Source organism: Apteryx rowi, unplaced genomic scaffold, assembly GCF_003343035.1.
Source record: "Apteryx rowi isolate R43461 unplaced genomic scaffold, aptRow1 scaffold_53, whole genome shotgun sequence".
NCBI lineage: Eukaryota > Metazoa > Chordata > Aves > Apterygiformes > Apterygidae > Apteryx > Apteryx rowi.
Window position 1 is genome coordinate 2,095,698 of NW_020450794.1, and position 13,564 is coordinate 2,109,261.

A 13,564-nucleotide genomic window follows, 5' to 3' on the forward strand; every position below is an offset into this window, starting at 1 on the left:
ACTGCATATCCAGAGGAAAAAACAATTCTAATGGACCTTCAACAAAATGGGACCTTATTCATTTGAGATTTATTGCTAAGTGGAAGCTAGTGATCCGTTTGCTGGGGGAAGGTGGAGAAAGGAATGTTACAAACAAGCAACTCCAGTTCCAACTGGAGACAACACCATTTTCACCATTGAGCCAAACTCTCATAAAGATAATTTAGACCTTAAGCACTGCCTTAGCATAAGGATGGCCAGTTCTATATGCTAAAAAGAATAACAGAGGCATATTCTATAAACTTGAGGTAAAACAATTTCCATGTAGCATATGAGAGAACAGAAAGTTCTTTGCATCTCATTCACCCTTCCATCAAAAAGGATACTACATGAAAGAAAAACCTTTAGTAATCTTCTAGAGAGTATGCAAGGATCTTTGCTATAAACAGGTTTGCAGAATATTAATATGCAAAAATCGAACAGAAAAGGAGTTTTGTTATCTAGTGCAGTCCCTCTCTTATTCCAAATGCATATCCGTTCAGGAATACCATCTGTTCGTAGTTAGTTTATTCGGTCCACAGTCCATTTATTCTGCTATATTTTCAAACGGAAACATGCAGAATAAATGAAAGAGGCAGGACATAGGATATAGCATTTCAGTGCTGCAGGATGCAACTGAATAAACCATAGAAGGTAAAAAAAAATTCTGACGGTTACAAGTACAGATTTGTCAGAAAGGCAGGGACAGCTGATACAGCATGAGGGGTCATGAATGTAGGAACTGACGGGCAAACATCCAGTTCCAAGTGAGCGCTGAGAAGAGTTAACAAACATGCACACATTCTTCCAATTCTTATCTAAAGAGACTGTCACCCAAACTCCTAAGCCCTTTACACTATACCTACACTAATCCCTACTATCCCCTACACACAGACCCTTACCTCCCCAAGGTCAATACTGAGATTAGTTACTCACGTGTAAGAGTAGCTACATGCTGTTAATTTAAGATTGCTCCAAAAAAGCACACACTACTGCCTTTCTACAGAAAGCATACGGAGGAATTTGATTCTAAAGTTCTTAAAACTTTTCAGGAATAGAAGCATACAAAAAGTGGAATTTTGCTTTGTTTTGTCAACAAGAGTTTCTGCTCACGCTGGATAGACATCCTTAAAAACAACTGTTTTTCCCATTAACAAACAGATGAGAAACACCAATTTTAATGTACTGAAGGTATTCCTCATGAGAAACCTTAAAGGACAATTCACTACAAACAGGAGCTAGGGTAATTTACACCGGGGCTGGGTAAAGTTCAGAAGAGAAATATGCATAGATCCTCACTCCCTGCCATCATCATCTCCTGTACATTGAAAGGTCAACACCACTCCATACGAGACTGCCAGTGGATTTAAAACGCTCAGGTTTGAACTCTAGCTGAGGGGGACATGAGTCACAGCCACGATGTTCAGACGCTGCCAGAAAAGCCAAAACAATGATTTCATCTTTCAAGTCTCGCTACATTCTTGTTGCATCACTCATAATACAGTTCTTCGAAAAGAAGAAAGCCTGCTTTTCAGTTAAGGACCAGACTGTCCCAAAATAATTTGCTTTTGCTAAAGTACCAACTACCCTTTTATGTCTTCACTGTCATGTCTGAAACTGGCTTATGCAGAAAGCTCAGAGTAAAATCTTGATCCTGCTGAAATTAATAAGTCCTCTATCAAGGATTTAGTTCATTTGCTGTTGCATCAGCTACAACACAAAATTTATAACTCGGCCTTGCTAAGTATTTCAGTTTCTTTCAGCATAGGCAATGGAAATGACAACCTGGCAATGAAGTCCTTGATCTTGAAAGTTCAGAGAACAACAAATGTCAAAGAACTCAAATGCAAGCAGGACCCTTGCAGCATCAGGATTACTGCAAGTCAACACTGTCATCTAGCAATTCTGGTCATGTGGAAGCACGAACACGCAGAACTGCTTCATTACCTATAAGCGCACACACAAGAGTAAGAAGTGCTTCACAGTAACAAAAACCAATTTTTGCTCTAAGGATCTGGAATACTGGGCTTGACAATAGATGCTGATAGGGAAATACTTCAGGAACAAAAATAGGCAGGAGGGAGAAAACTTACAGATACATGATTACAGAGTTACTCATTTGAGATGTCTCAAACAAAACTGCTTGGGATTGTTCTAAAATGACCTCTAGCTTCATTTGGTTCTGCAGACAATGTCACAGAAGTGATTTTTGGAACAGTTTCCATGAGGCAATGTTGGGAGTTTGACTAATACATTTCAGAAGCATACTCCTAGTGCAAGAAGGTTTGGAAAAGTTTGCCAGAGACACACAATGAGCAACAAGGCTGTCACCATGAGCAGACTGGAAATGAATACACCCATATTAATCAATATGTATTTACAGAACACCAAGATATTATTTACTCAGCACCAAAGGAGTTTTAGAAATAGCAGCAAATGAACCTTAAAACCTGTTTTCTGAGTTAATGATTAGGAAGATATTTTGCTTTTGAGTAAGAGTTTGCCTTTTTTTCTTCTCCTTCAAGATATAGTTCACTGAGGTGACAGCTTGAGCTGCAGACAAGCATCCAAACATAAAAACAAACAAAGAAACCCACCTCTCTAATAGACAAGCACCTTCCACACTCAAATTGCTTAGGATGCTCTCTTTATGTCTTAGATGAAGTCTTGCATTGCTATTCTGAGATTAACTTGATTACTGCAGTTCCCTTGGAGGCCTCCCAGCAGGACTTTTCTATTGCTTCCAACTCAAACAAACACACCGCTGCAATCTGCATCACCAGGATTAAATTACACTTGCCGTGTCCACACTCTTTACCTTGGCTCCTTGTTAAATGGCCCTCTGACTAAGTACACTTTCTTCTCTGAAGACTGTAACAGGAATGAGTTCTAACTATGGCAGCTATCACTGTAAGCCTTTGGACATTTAGAAGGAAAGCATCTGTAAGGAAAAACAAGTTAGAAGTTTGCGAATATAATGTGAATATAATGTGAAATGGCTTCAATCTTTTGTTATCATTGTCTTGAACCTACAATTTGCTTCCCCATTGGTATTAATTGTGGCACTAGAAATAGGGAGGCCAGGGATGAAACCTCCCATTAAAGAGAGGACTGTTACAATACAATCATTCATACATTCAATTTACTGGCTAGTTCTGACAGGAGTTTTTACTTCTCAGGGTTATTTTCATTCTTCTGTAGTACCCTAGATGCTTCAGGAATAAAAAATAAATAAAAAATAAACTGCACTGAAAGAAAAAGCACAATGGATAACAAATTCGGTCACCCATGGAAGTCTGATCCGAAATTCTGCTCCTGCGTAGCATAGTCATAGCATTGGGCAAAAGCCTGAAACACCTTTCCCACTGAACCAGAAACTCACATGCATTTTATGTAAAATAAAAGATAAAAAATAAACCCTGTAAGTGCAATAAGCCATTCACAAACTTAAACCTGTTAAACACTGCCATGTTTTTAGGTTGTTGGGTTTTTTTAAAGTATATATACATACACACATGTATAGGTATATACGTGCAAGTGTGTATACATACACTTTGAGATCTATCAGGTATCAGTTGAAGATTACATATGACAGAATTCTCAATGGTTTGGACAGATCACAGAGCAAACCAGTTCCCCAAAATAATAGCAGGCAAACCAATTCACACTGGGAAGGGTAGATCCTTTCTAGACCATGTTTGTAATGCAAGATTTTTCAAAAGCAGCTGAGAAACTCTCTTCCCCTTCCTCACCCTCCTGCCCCTAAAATGAGGTCTTCTGAATGGATAATTACAAATCACTTGTCAGATTACCAACTAACTATCCAAGAACATATAAACATATAACATTTGCTGTGCTGTCCTAAGAAGACTAGGAGGACTGTATAAGGTGAGTTTTATAGCTAGGAAAAGAAAACTTAGCTAGACACAACTGAAAGAGCTCAAGGAGAGCTGAACAGCACCACTCAGGGAAAACCTGCATGTATTCAACAGATGGATACCAGTCCCAAACAACTCAGTATTACGGCCCCTGTTACGAAGCCCTTCTAAAATCATCATTCTTTATCATTTCATAAGCTCCCACCATTCTTATCTACTAGTAAGACTGGTAATTCTGGTCTTGAAGAAACCAACATTTACCTAAGAATTCCACAGGTCATACTCCTCAGCAAAGAATAATTTGGTAGATACTATATCGCAGATCACTTGAAAGCGTTTCATGTAAAACACCTTTCACTTTCCACAGTACATCCCTACATGATTTACATATTTAAAATGCGGGGGAAAGAGGGCAGTCATAAATACAAGTAGGGCTTCAGGAGGACAGGAAAATGGAACTCATAGTCAGCAAAAATCAAGGAGATTAAGTTTGCTCTCAGTTTTTGAAACTACTCAACCCACCTCCTGTTAGTCCAGGAAGTCTCTAAGTATCATTTTATTCAAGAAATCTTACTATGGGAAAGAAGTCTGGGAATATTTTTTCCCTAACTTTCCCCCTCCCCCCTCACCTTTCTTCTGTGAAGTTTATCAAATAGGGTTATGTGATTTGGAGTTCACGCTAGGAAGCAGAATTTCCTCTAAGACCATGCATGCATCTCACCTGAGCCAAGGTGACACGGGTGCAGGAGAGCAGGGTGGGTTTTTTCTTTTTTTTTTTTCCCCCCCCTTCTTCCTCTTTCTAATGTGGTCACAAGTTCCTACATAGCTAATGGATACAGATGAGGGTAAACCAGTACAGGCCAAAGGAGAAATACCCTTTCTAATCTTGCCCTCTTTTCAGCCCTCTGTGATCTAAACCATTCCTCACAGACATTTGTCTAACTTTTTTTTTTTTTTTTTTTTTAAAAACAGCTTGCCTTGCCTGGGAGGTTACAGAATCCTCCATTGATCTATTTTAATACTTTACTATCCCTCCTGTTTGACAGTCGCTCTCGATGTCCAATCTGAGAGTTTTCGGTCTGTTACCTACCTTAAGCTTTTCCACTGAAAGTGCACAAAATTTTAAAAAATGGACAGTAGTTCTCCTTCTCCCCAAAGCAGCCCACTGACTTGCATCAAATTGCTAGAATTTAATCCCAGGATTTATCTTCATCTTGAAACAGAGAACCACTTATTTCCTCTTAATTATATAAAAAAAAGTAGCTGCAATAATGAAAGACTCATCACTCCTTGGGGTCTCATCCCCCTCTAGACTAAAAGCAATGCCCTTTCCTTCAGCCTTCCTTGTCAGTCACGTTACCTAGAACTCTAATTTCTCACTTTGCCCTCTTTATTTAAGGTGGATTTTTCTCCCCAAAAGCAACACTTCATGCAGCGTTACAGTACAGAAGAGAGAGACATCACATGCTTTTGAAGTTAAAAGAAAACACTCAGCCTGGGAAAAAACCTAGACTTGCTCTAAAACAGCATCATTCTTCAATGCTTTAGAGAGCAGCACTGCATCTGTTCTGGAAGTAACTGGAAAGCCTGCTTTTCAGTTGCAAACAGAGCCTTGATTGAATCATCACAAACAGAGAGGCTAAAAGAAACCACAAATGTGCAAGGACACAGAAGTCCCACAATATGCCAAGATTGCTACATTGGGAAAAGCAAAAATTCATAGCACAGCTACACTGTCAGTTACGCAAGAGCCAAAAGACAGCCTAGGACCACAGATGAATCAATAAAATGAGGTTAGGTGTAACAGAAAGCGTTTATTTCAGTACTAAACGGTACTGAAAAAAAAAACAAAAACCAAAACAAAACAAAAAAACAGATTTAGTGCTTTTTCAGCAGCATCTCAAGTGGCAGGTTAAAAGTTCTAACAACATACATGGCATTAGAAGACTACACTTCTTTAAAAAAAAAAGTCAGTCAACTACTTGTTTCAGATTTCCTGCTTTTACTGAACGGCTGTAGAGTATAGAATTGCTAAGTGAACTGTAGAACCCAGCCCACTTGCCATATGTCCCTCTCAAATTATTTAGCAGAATGGATTGTTAGAAACAATCTCATGTGAGATGGGCGACCTTCTTTCACAGGCAGGAGGGAAAGGGGAACAATGAGCATTCTACGCACCAGGAGGTCCTACGTATTTCTCCTATAACACAACTTATCATTTACTCCAGAGAAGGTACCAAATGGTAAGATGGCATCTATCCCATTCATTCCTGTGCTCAGAGAACAACAGAATACCACCGGAGAACTTGATACATATGTTAGGTAGGACCTGATGTTCAGGAACACATACAACATATGTCTATAAATAATTCTTTTAAAGTTAGACCTCAAATAAAGTGCTGTCCTACATTATTTTAAGAACCATAGTAGTTATATCCATTCTATGGTAACTACACCATTTGATACAAGTTACAATTCTCAATTTTATATTCTCTAGAGTGTCACTGCATTGCAACTTACAGAATCTTCCGGAGGTCTCTGAATCTTCCCCCAGTCCACAGATGGTCCCTTTTCTTGTAAGAATCTATGAAATAGTTTCTTAAATCCTTCCAGGTCTTTTTTTGTGTGCTACAAAGAGAAAATGAATTAGTTAACACTAGTATTTAATGCCTATGTATTTAATTAGGAATCTTTTCTATAAACTTGATGTACAATCCAGCCACAAGAGAAATTTTGTCAGCACTGAAGTACAGGCATGCTAAATTTTAACCAAAACCTAAAACCATTTCCACTAAAACTCAAGGTGCAAAAAGAAATGCAGAAACCTAAAATACAACTCTTTAGTCAAAACCATAACCCTAAATTAGAATTCAGCCCAATCTTTAGGAGAAGAACTTTACCCTCCCTTTCTATAATCCATTAAAGATTCTATAGAACCTTTAATATTCAAAGATGACTAAACACTTGGTAATAACTCTGTCACCTAGTTACATGGAATTGGAAGTCTCCTACTGATGTTGTATCCAGGCTACTTTTCTACACAGGATCAGAGCATGCTGCAAAAACAAGGATCACAGTATTCTGTGATTTGTCTCCCTCTGTAAAATTCACTTTAGTTTCCTACATCTACTTTCTCATGCTTTGAGTTGCATCCTCATCTTACTCCTTACCTCTAGCTCATTTGAAGGTGCAGTTGAAAGTATCTTATCAAGTTCTACTTTCATTGAATATTCCAGCTCTTGTCGAATGACTTCCTGAAACTGTGATGTGCCAGCTTGAGACATTGCTTTTCTGAAATCTTAAGCAAAAATAAAAAACACAGGTTGAAGGAAAAAGAGGAAAACTAGCTTATTAGACAACAAATTGCTTTCTGATTTCTTTAAAAAAAAATTAATAAACTCACATAATCCAGTCTCATTTTGTTACTGTTTTAGCACTCCAGGAATCTGAAGCTTTTGTTCCCAGTAACTTAGAGCACAGACATGAAATGGGGCCTCAAAACAATCTCTCTCTCTCTCAAAAAAAAAAAAAAAAATCCCCCAAAACAACAATCCATCTCGATAAATGTCTGAAAATCCCCAACAGCACACTTTTTTGCTGGACAGCTAAAGAATTCAGGTCCTACCATATCATCATACTTTAGCAAGTAAAAGCATGATAAAGCTTTTCACTAAAACCATTCTTCCTTCTATCTAGGACACTGTGATCAAGGGTATCCTTCTGTTCACACAACCAAATAAAAACATATGTTTTAATTATTATACAGTGCACTTTCACACAATCTTCAGTTTGTTCCAGTAAATATTCCCTTATTTTCTCTATTTTGTGAATATTTTTACACTACACTGTGCATTTCAGTTACTAAGCAACCTAGAAAATTAGTTTGTCTATCACTTCAAGCATTTGTTCTGCTTTCAACCATGATAAGCTCAATAAATGTGAAAAAGAGTAAGTACACAAATTATCTACATAGTAAAGTGCATATAGTCAAAGCATCTCATAGAATGAAACAGGAGATAACATGACGTCTATTTTTCAAAAGAAAGCACATGAAGCAAGTGCATTCTCAAAAGACATTCCAAGTATGATCTCTAAAGCCCTTAGTTAATTTAATTTCTGCCAAATCCCTTGAGTAATCACTTCTCTGTAACACAGAGTGATGTACTGCCAAATATAGATGGAGTTTTAGAAACACCCTGAATACCAGTGCAAAAAGGGACAGGAAGAAACTTTGCAAGTGGACAGAGTAAACTGCCCAGAAATAGTGTTAGAAGAGGAAGCTGTGTTTAAAGTTTTTGTATGAATAATATTCATTAAAAAAAAAAAAAAAGATATTCTATTGAGAATGTCTAAGAAAGCCAGAGGCAGTTCATTTTAATACAGTTTTGATTTTATTTTATTTTTTAAAGCAAAGTATTCCACAGCCAGAGTTTCCTTGCTTTGAAGCCCACAGAAGCCATTTTTCTGACTGCACTGTTTTGTAGGTAGGGGAAAGGAGAAGAAAAAAAAAGAGAGAGAGAGAGAGAGACAGACAGACAGACAGACAGACAGACAAGTGCTGCAATGCACAAACTGTGGTGCAACACAGCGGAAATGAAAGCTCAAGACAAACATAACAAATAACAATAGGTTCTTTTTTAATCAAATGCTTAATTTATTGGTAAAAACAGGTAATGTGTGATCTGGAAAGATATACCTAGCGGGCTTTCAACAATGTGAAAACATGCACAGCTCTTCATTAAAAAGTGCTCCCTCCTCCAGAAAAATAATTAAATACACACTGGCTTAATACTTTTATACAGAACAGCCACAGGTACTGTTTTTCCATTCTGGCATTTTGAGTTGATGCATCTTGAAACACTGTTTAAACTTCCAAGGAAACAACAGCTACAAGATACTTTCAGACGTTTGTAATCCTCCCCTCAACATGTTGCAATACATGCCTTCAATTACAGCAACAACAGTGTCCAATCTTATAGCTCATGAGGCTGTAAAACATGTGAACCTCCCAATATGATGCAACACCTCTTACAAGAAATTCTAAAAGCATCAAGTATTCCAACAGAGATGTTCATTCTTGCTGTTAAACTTATTTAGTCTAAGTAAGACTGAGCCAGCTAACAACTTTCCCAGGCTGCCATGTAAGTAGGAAAACCCTGATAGTTCATATTGGCCAAAAGGCCTGTATCTACCAGTTAAAAGCATTTAGAGATTTAAGTAATATCATAAATGGATCAAAAGAATAATGCATAATAATAAAATTGTGATAATATCCTAGTGTTTTATAATACTATAAATTCTCTAAGTCTTAAAGTATTTGATCATCAATGTCCTTGCAGAGAAACAAAGTAAGCCTGTTGCTTTTTCCAAATAGCAAGTGTCAAGCATGCAGATTAGTCAGCTTAGATGGTCCATTTTTTATCTAAATCTGGACAGTCAAAGCTTCCAACAGCAAGGGCTCTACCCCTCATTGGCAATGAAGAACACTTAGGCTTTACCTTGACCTCTTAACTGCTACTGCAATTCCACCCAGTCTCATCCAGATTCAACATGTTAGGGCGTGGTTGCCTGGGGAGAGCACTATTATTATTACTACTACTATTACTACTATCATTATTCTGCAGAAAGAAAGAGGAAGGGCAGTTAGAGTTGACATGGCTGGAGTCCATAAAAACATACTTTCAACTAAAGTATTACAGGTGCAGGAAAAGTATCTATTCTGCATACTTAAGAATATTAATACTTTAACTGTCAAGAGAAACTGCCACTCAAAGCCTTTCCGCTTTAAGTATGTAATTGCAAGTCGGAGACTTTTAAGCATTTACCTTATTACAAGATGTCCACCAGGATTTGGACTGGATGGGGGAATTATGGCTTTCTCTAAAGGCTCTCTGAAACAATCCTACCAGTACAGCATTGGTGTATCTGCTCCAAACACGAACAAACTCAGCACTAGCTGTTCCCATGTTGCTGCACCTCAGAGTTTTGAGAAAGAAGCATAAGAAGCATGACACAGGCTTACAGATGCTGCTTGCCACCATATCAGTCTTCTTGGGCATGAGCTATTCATTCGCACCCGTAAAACATCTATGAAACTAGCAACCCAGTCCCACGAGCACCTATTATGAATGACTGCAATGAGATCCATCGCTGTTATTCATACATTCCAGCCTACCGATAACAGAAGGACAACTGCAGTCCTTTAACATATGCTGCTGTTAAATTTAACAGCCCAGGTTAAGGTTTACTCCTTGCTTCACCATAATAGCAGTGGAGATGCAGAAAGGCCAGTGCAACTGTATAACTAAAAACAGTTATTTCCTACAGGCAAGTAAAGTTTTCTAAAACTATAATGAAAAGTAGTAACTGTGCCTCTGTAAAATAAGATGGGAGGCAGGGATGTTGGATAACTAAGAACAGATTTCCAAGGGTACATGCTGCCATAAACTTCCAAATTATGTTAGAAAAGAATTGTCCTTCAAAGCTATTTTGCAACCAATGCCTCAGATTTCAGCTTAACCTCACTTTTATGGCGTCAGTATTCTTTAACACTCCTCTGAAGGCAGAAAGGGGTGATATAAAATAGTCAAAGACTCTTAAGAGACCGGTCCACACAGGAAACTAGCAGGGAACAGGAAAGCATATTTTTAAGTATTTGAGGTTTCAGAAAACATTGGACTTTGAAAATGACCATCCAGGACATCTTATTTTAATGTCGTCGGTAATGCTGCTGTAGGCAATGCTTTCTCAAGTAGTACAAAAAGGAGAGCTCTTTAATCAAGTTACTAGTAGTGTCTGAAAGGTAGAGAGTTTCACTGAAACTCTACTGTCCCACCATTATTTCTAGTTTGCTTTTGTGCTTTTATCTCATTATTAACCTGTCCCCTGCCCTCGCAGTATGAATTACTGTACATTGCAAAATATTTTCAGGATTACAATAAATAATTTTATACTTGGCATTTGAAAAAACATATGATAAATCAGATCAAGGTAAGAAAAAGCAAGTCTTAATATACTATTAGAAACAGAACAAGGACAGGCTTCCTCAAGAAAACTGCTCAAAAACAAATCAGCAAAGACCCCTTATTTAGGGGTTTGCATGTATTTCCTTTTTGCTCTTCCTCCTTCTTTCACTTTAATTTAAAAAGGAGAAATGCAATAAGGTTAGTTTTATTGCCCTAAGTGTTCATTAATTCAGTCAGAAGAGAACTTCACTGCCTTGGAACTTGGATTACAAGGTCCCAGCACAGGAGGGAGTTGCAGTGCAATTCAAGCAAGAAGTCCTCTCATGGAAAAAAATGGGAATCTTTTGTGCTGAGGGTTATGAATTTTACTTTAATTACTTTTGCAATCAAAGCAAGCATACAAAACACTTAGAGCAGACAATTTTTTTTAGATCTCCTTGGAGTCAGACTATGTGCATAAAAATCAAGGAGGGCCAATAAGTTAAAACACACAGCTAAACTTTAAATCCTCTATCCTTCAACTCAGTGCTGAGTGTACAGAATGAATGCCTTAACTTCCTCCAGCTCCACTGAAAGTTCAAGGAAATTTTTTATCCCTGACAAGGATAAAAATCTCTTCAAATACCCACACTCTATAATTCACAAAGTTAATGAATGTAACTTCATTTGATTTTTAGAACTGAACATACCCACTCAGCCTTTACATTCTTCTTTTTCTACTGCTATAAACAATTTCTCAACATATGTTGTACTGAAGCATACATGAAGTGAAATGTATATCCTGTCTCTCCTTAAGGGACAAGCATGTTAGCCTGAGCTAACTCAGAAGTTTGTGACTAGCAAGCCATTCCTGCCAGCAGTGTACAGCAAGAGTTTAGATGTTATGATCAGACACAGCTGGATTTCTCAGCCTAGCGGCTGATCCTCATGCTAAAAATATCACTTGACATTGCCAACATGTTTTAGTATTATTGGCCTAATAAAAGAATACTTAAATGGTTAATGCTTTTTCAAAAAGCTTTTATGATTGTCAGGTCCTTGTAAAGATCATAATCACGTTTTAAAGTATTACCATAGGTTTATCCAGCTTTCAGTTTTATAAAAAAAAAAATACCCCTTGTCTGCAAGATGGCTACCTTCAGCAGGAGGCTGAGAAAAGCCAATTACCTTTTAAAGTGTTCTTTTGAATTGTATCTTTGCAATCTATTCACACAAGAAGTGGCTTATATTGGTAACTTTCAGAGTGTCAAGTTGAGAAACATGGCTGTAACACTCCTCCTCTTCAGTTCTCTGTATTTTGTCCAGGTGTCACAGGACATTTGCAAACAGTTGATGCATTTACGTAGCAAGTGTTGTACAGTCCTAGACATTCATTCAGTTAGTGACAGCAGTTTTCCAAAGCCTGCAAAGCTTTGCAGTTTCCTGCAAAATCCAAGTACATATACCAAAAGACCTGTTTATGCATACTGTTTTTTCTATAGGCAGGGTTACATTTGTTGATAAGCCTGCATTGATTTATAAATATATAATAAAAAACCCTACAGGCACAGAATTCATTACAGAAAACACACACACACCCCCATTAAGAATAACCCAAAGGAAGGAAAGAAAATTGCCACAGCAATGCACCAAAGTCATTTTTCTTCCTGAAATGACCTCTTGTGGGCTGGTTCCCTGTTTCGCAATAAAGGAATCTGAAACTCAGACCACGTACATACACATACACACACACTCGCACATAGTAAATGAGATTACCAGAGCCTACTGGGATCAGAAAATGCCAAAATACACCCAAACCTCCAAAATGAGCGAGGCCACTCAAGCTCAGTGCTCTTCTCCCCAGTTCCCCTACTTTATAAGACTGCTTAGTGAAGGGGGGAGACCGGAGCTCGCAAGCTCCCTTCGTATATTCCAGCTCTCGTCTGTGCATTAACTGTGGATACCAGCCCTGCAGCTACAACCGCCTCAACCTGGTTTTACATTGCCTGTACAGCGATACTGAAAGAGAGACACATATGCAGAGATAAGCGAACGAGGCAAAACACAACTGACGAGGCCCTGCTGTCAAATCAACGGAAAAAAAGAAAGAAAAAAAAAGAAAAAAAAGAAAGAAAATCTTGCAAATGTTAACTCGGCTGCTGATCAGACTGATACACCTATCGGTGCCATTTACTGCCAGCACTCTACTGAGCTACTGGAAAAAAATAAAAAAAGGACACCTACATAAACACAGCTGAAGAGTCAGAAAATTACAAAGCACGTCAGCTTACCTTGTGCAAAAGACGACATTTTCGCTCTTTAACAAAATAAATAATTTGCTTTTATAAATATAGAAAAAAAATTACCAAAAAATTATACAATAAAAGGCAGGGAGGGGGAAGCTTTCTCTTTTTTTTCCCCCGTGCCGCCTCTTTCCGTGTGCTCGCCGCCTGCCCTTCTGCTCTTAGGCAGTTATAAAGCAGCAATAATTTAAAAACGGGAAGAAGGAAGGGGTATCCCACCAGGGAGGAATCAGTCCCCCCGTCCCCCTCAGGGAGAAACCTAACAACTTGACACAGTCTCCGGCTGCTGCTTCCTCCTGCGCTTGTCCCCTGGAATACGCGAGCCCCTCTCGCGCCGCCTGGTTAAAGGTAAACCCACAAGAATTTAAATTTCATCAATGAAAGAGGCGGACCCAAAATTCTTCGCATTTCGCCGCCCCTC

At 38.3% G+C, this 13,564-nt stretch overlaps 1 protein-coding gene across 4 annotated transcripts in view; it reads right to left on the minus strand.

Annotated features, from left to right (window-relative positions):
• The window catches only part of UGP2 (UDP-glucose pyrophosphorylase 2), a 27,794-nt gene extending 14,236 nt beyond the window's left edge, over window positions 1-13,558 (minus strand). Inside the window, exons 1-4 of one of the 4 annotated variants that reach the window (XM_026080633.1) lie at window positions 13,536-13,558; window positions 13,132-13,157; window positions 7,067-7,194; window positions 6,417-6,524 (exon numbers count right to left, since the gene is read on the minus strand). In XM_026080633.1, the coding sequence (XP_025936418.1) occupies window positions 6,417-6,524; window positions 7,067-7,194; window positions 13,132-13,150 (255 nt within the window). In that variant the 5' untranslated portion in view covers window positions 13,151-13,157; window positions 13,536-13,558. Of the gene's footprint in view, window positions 1-6,416; window positions 6,525-7,066; window positions 7,195-9,721; window positions 9,864-12,028; window positions 12,284-13,131 lie in introns of those variants that run through there. The other 3 variants (XM_026080632.1, XM_026080634.1, XM_026080635.1) reach the window with 3 other exon arrangements.
• Window positions 13,559-13,564: the final 6 nt, after the last annotated feature.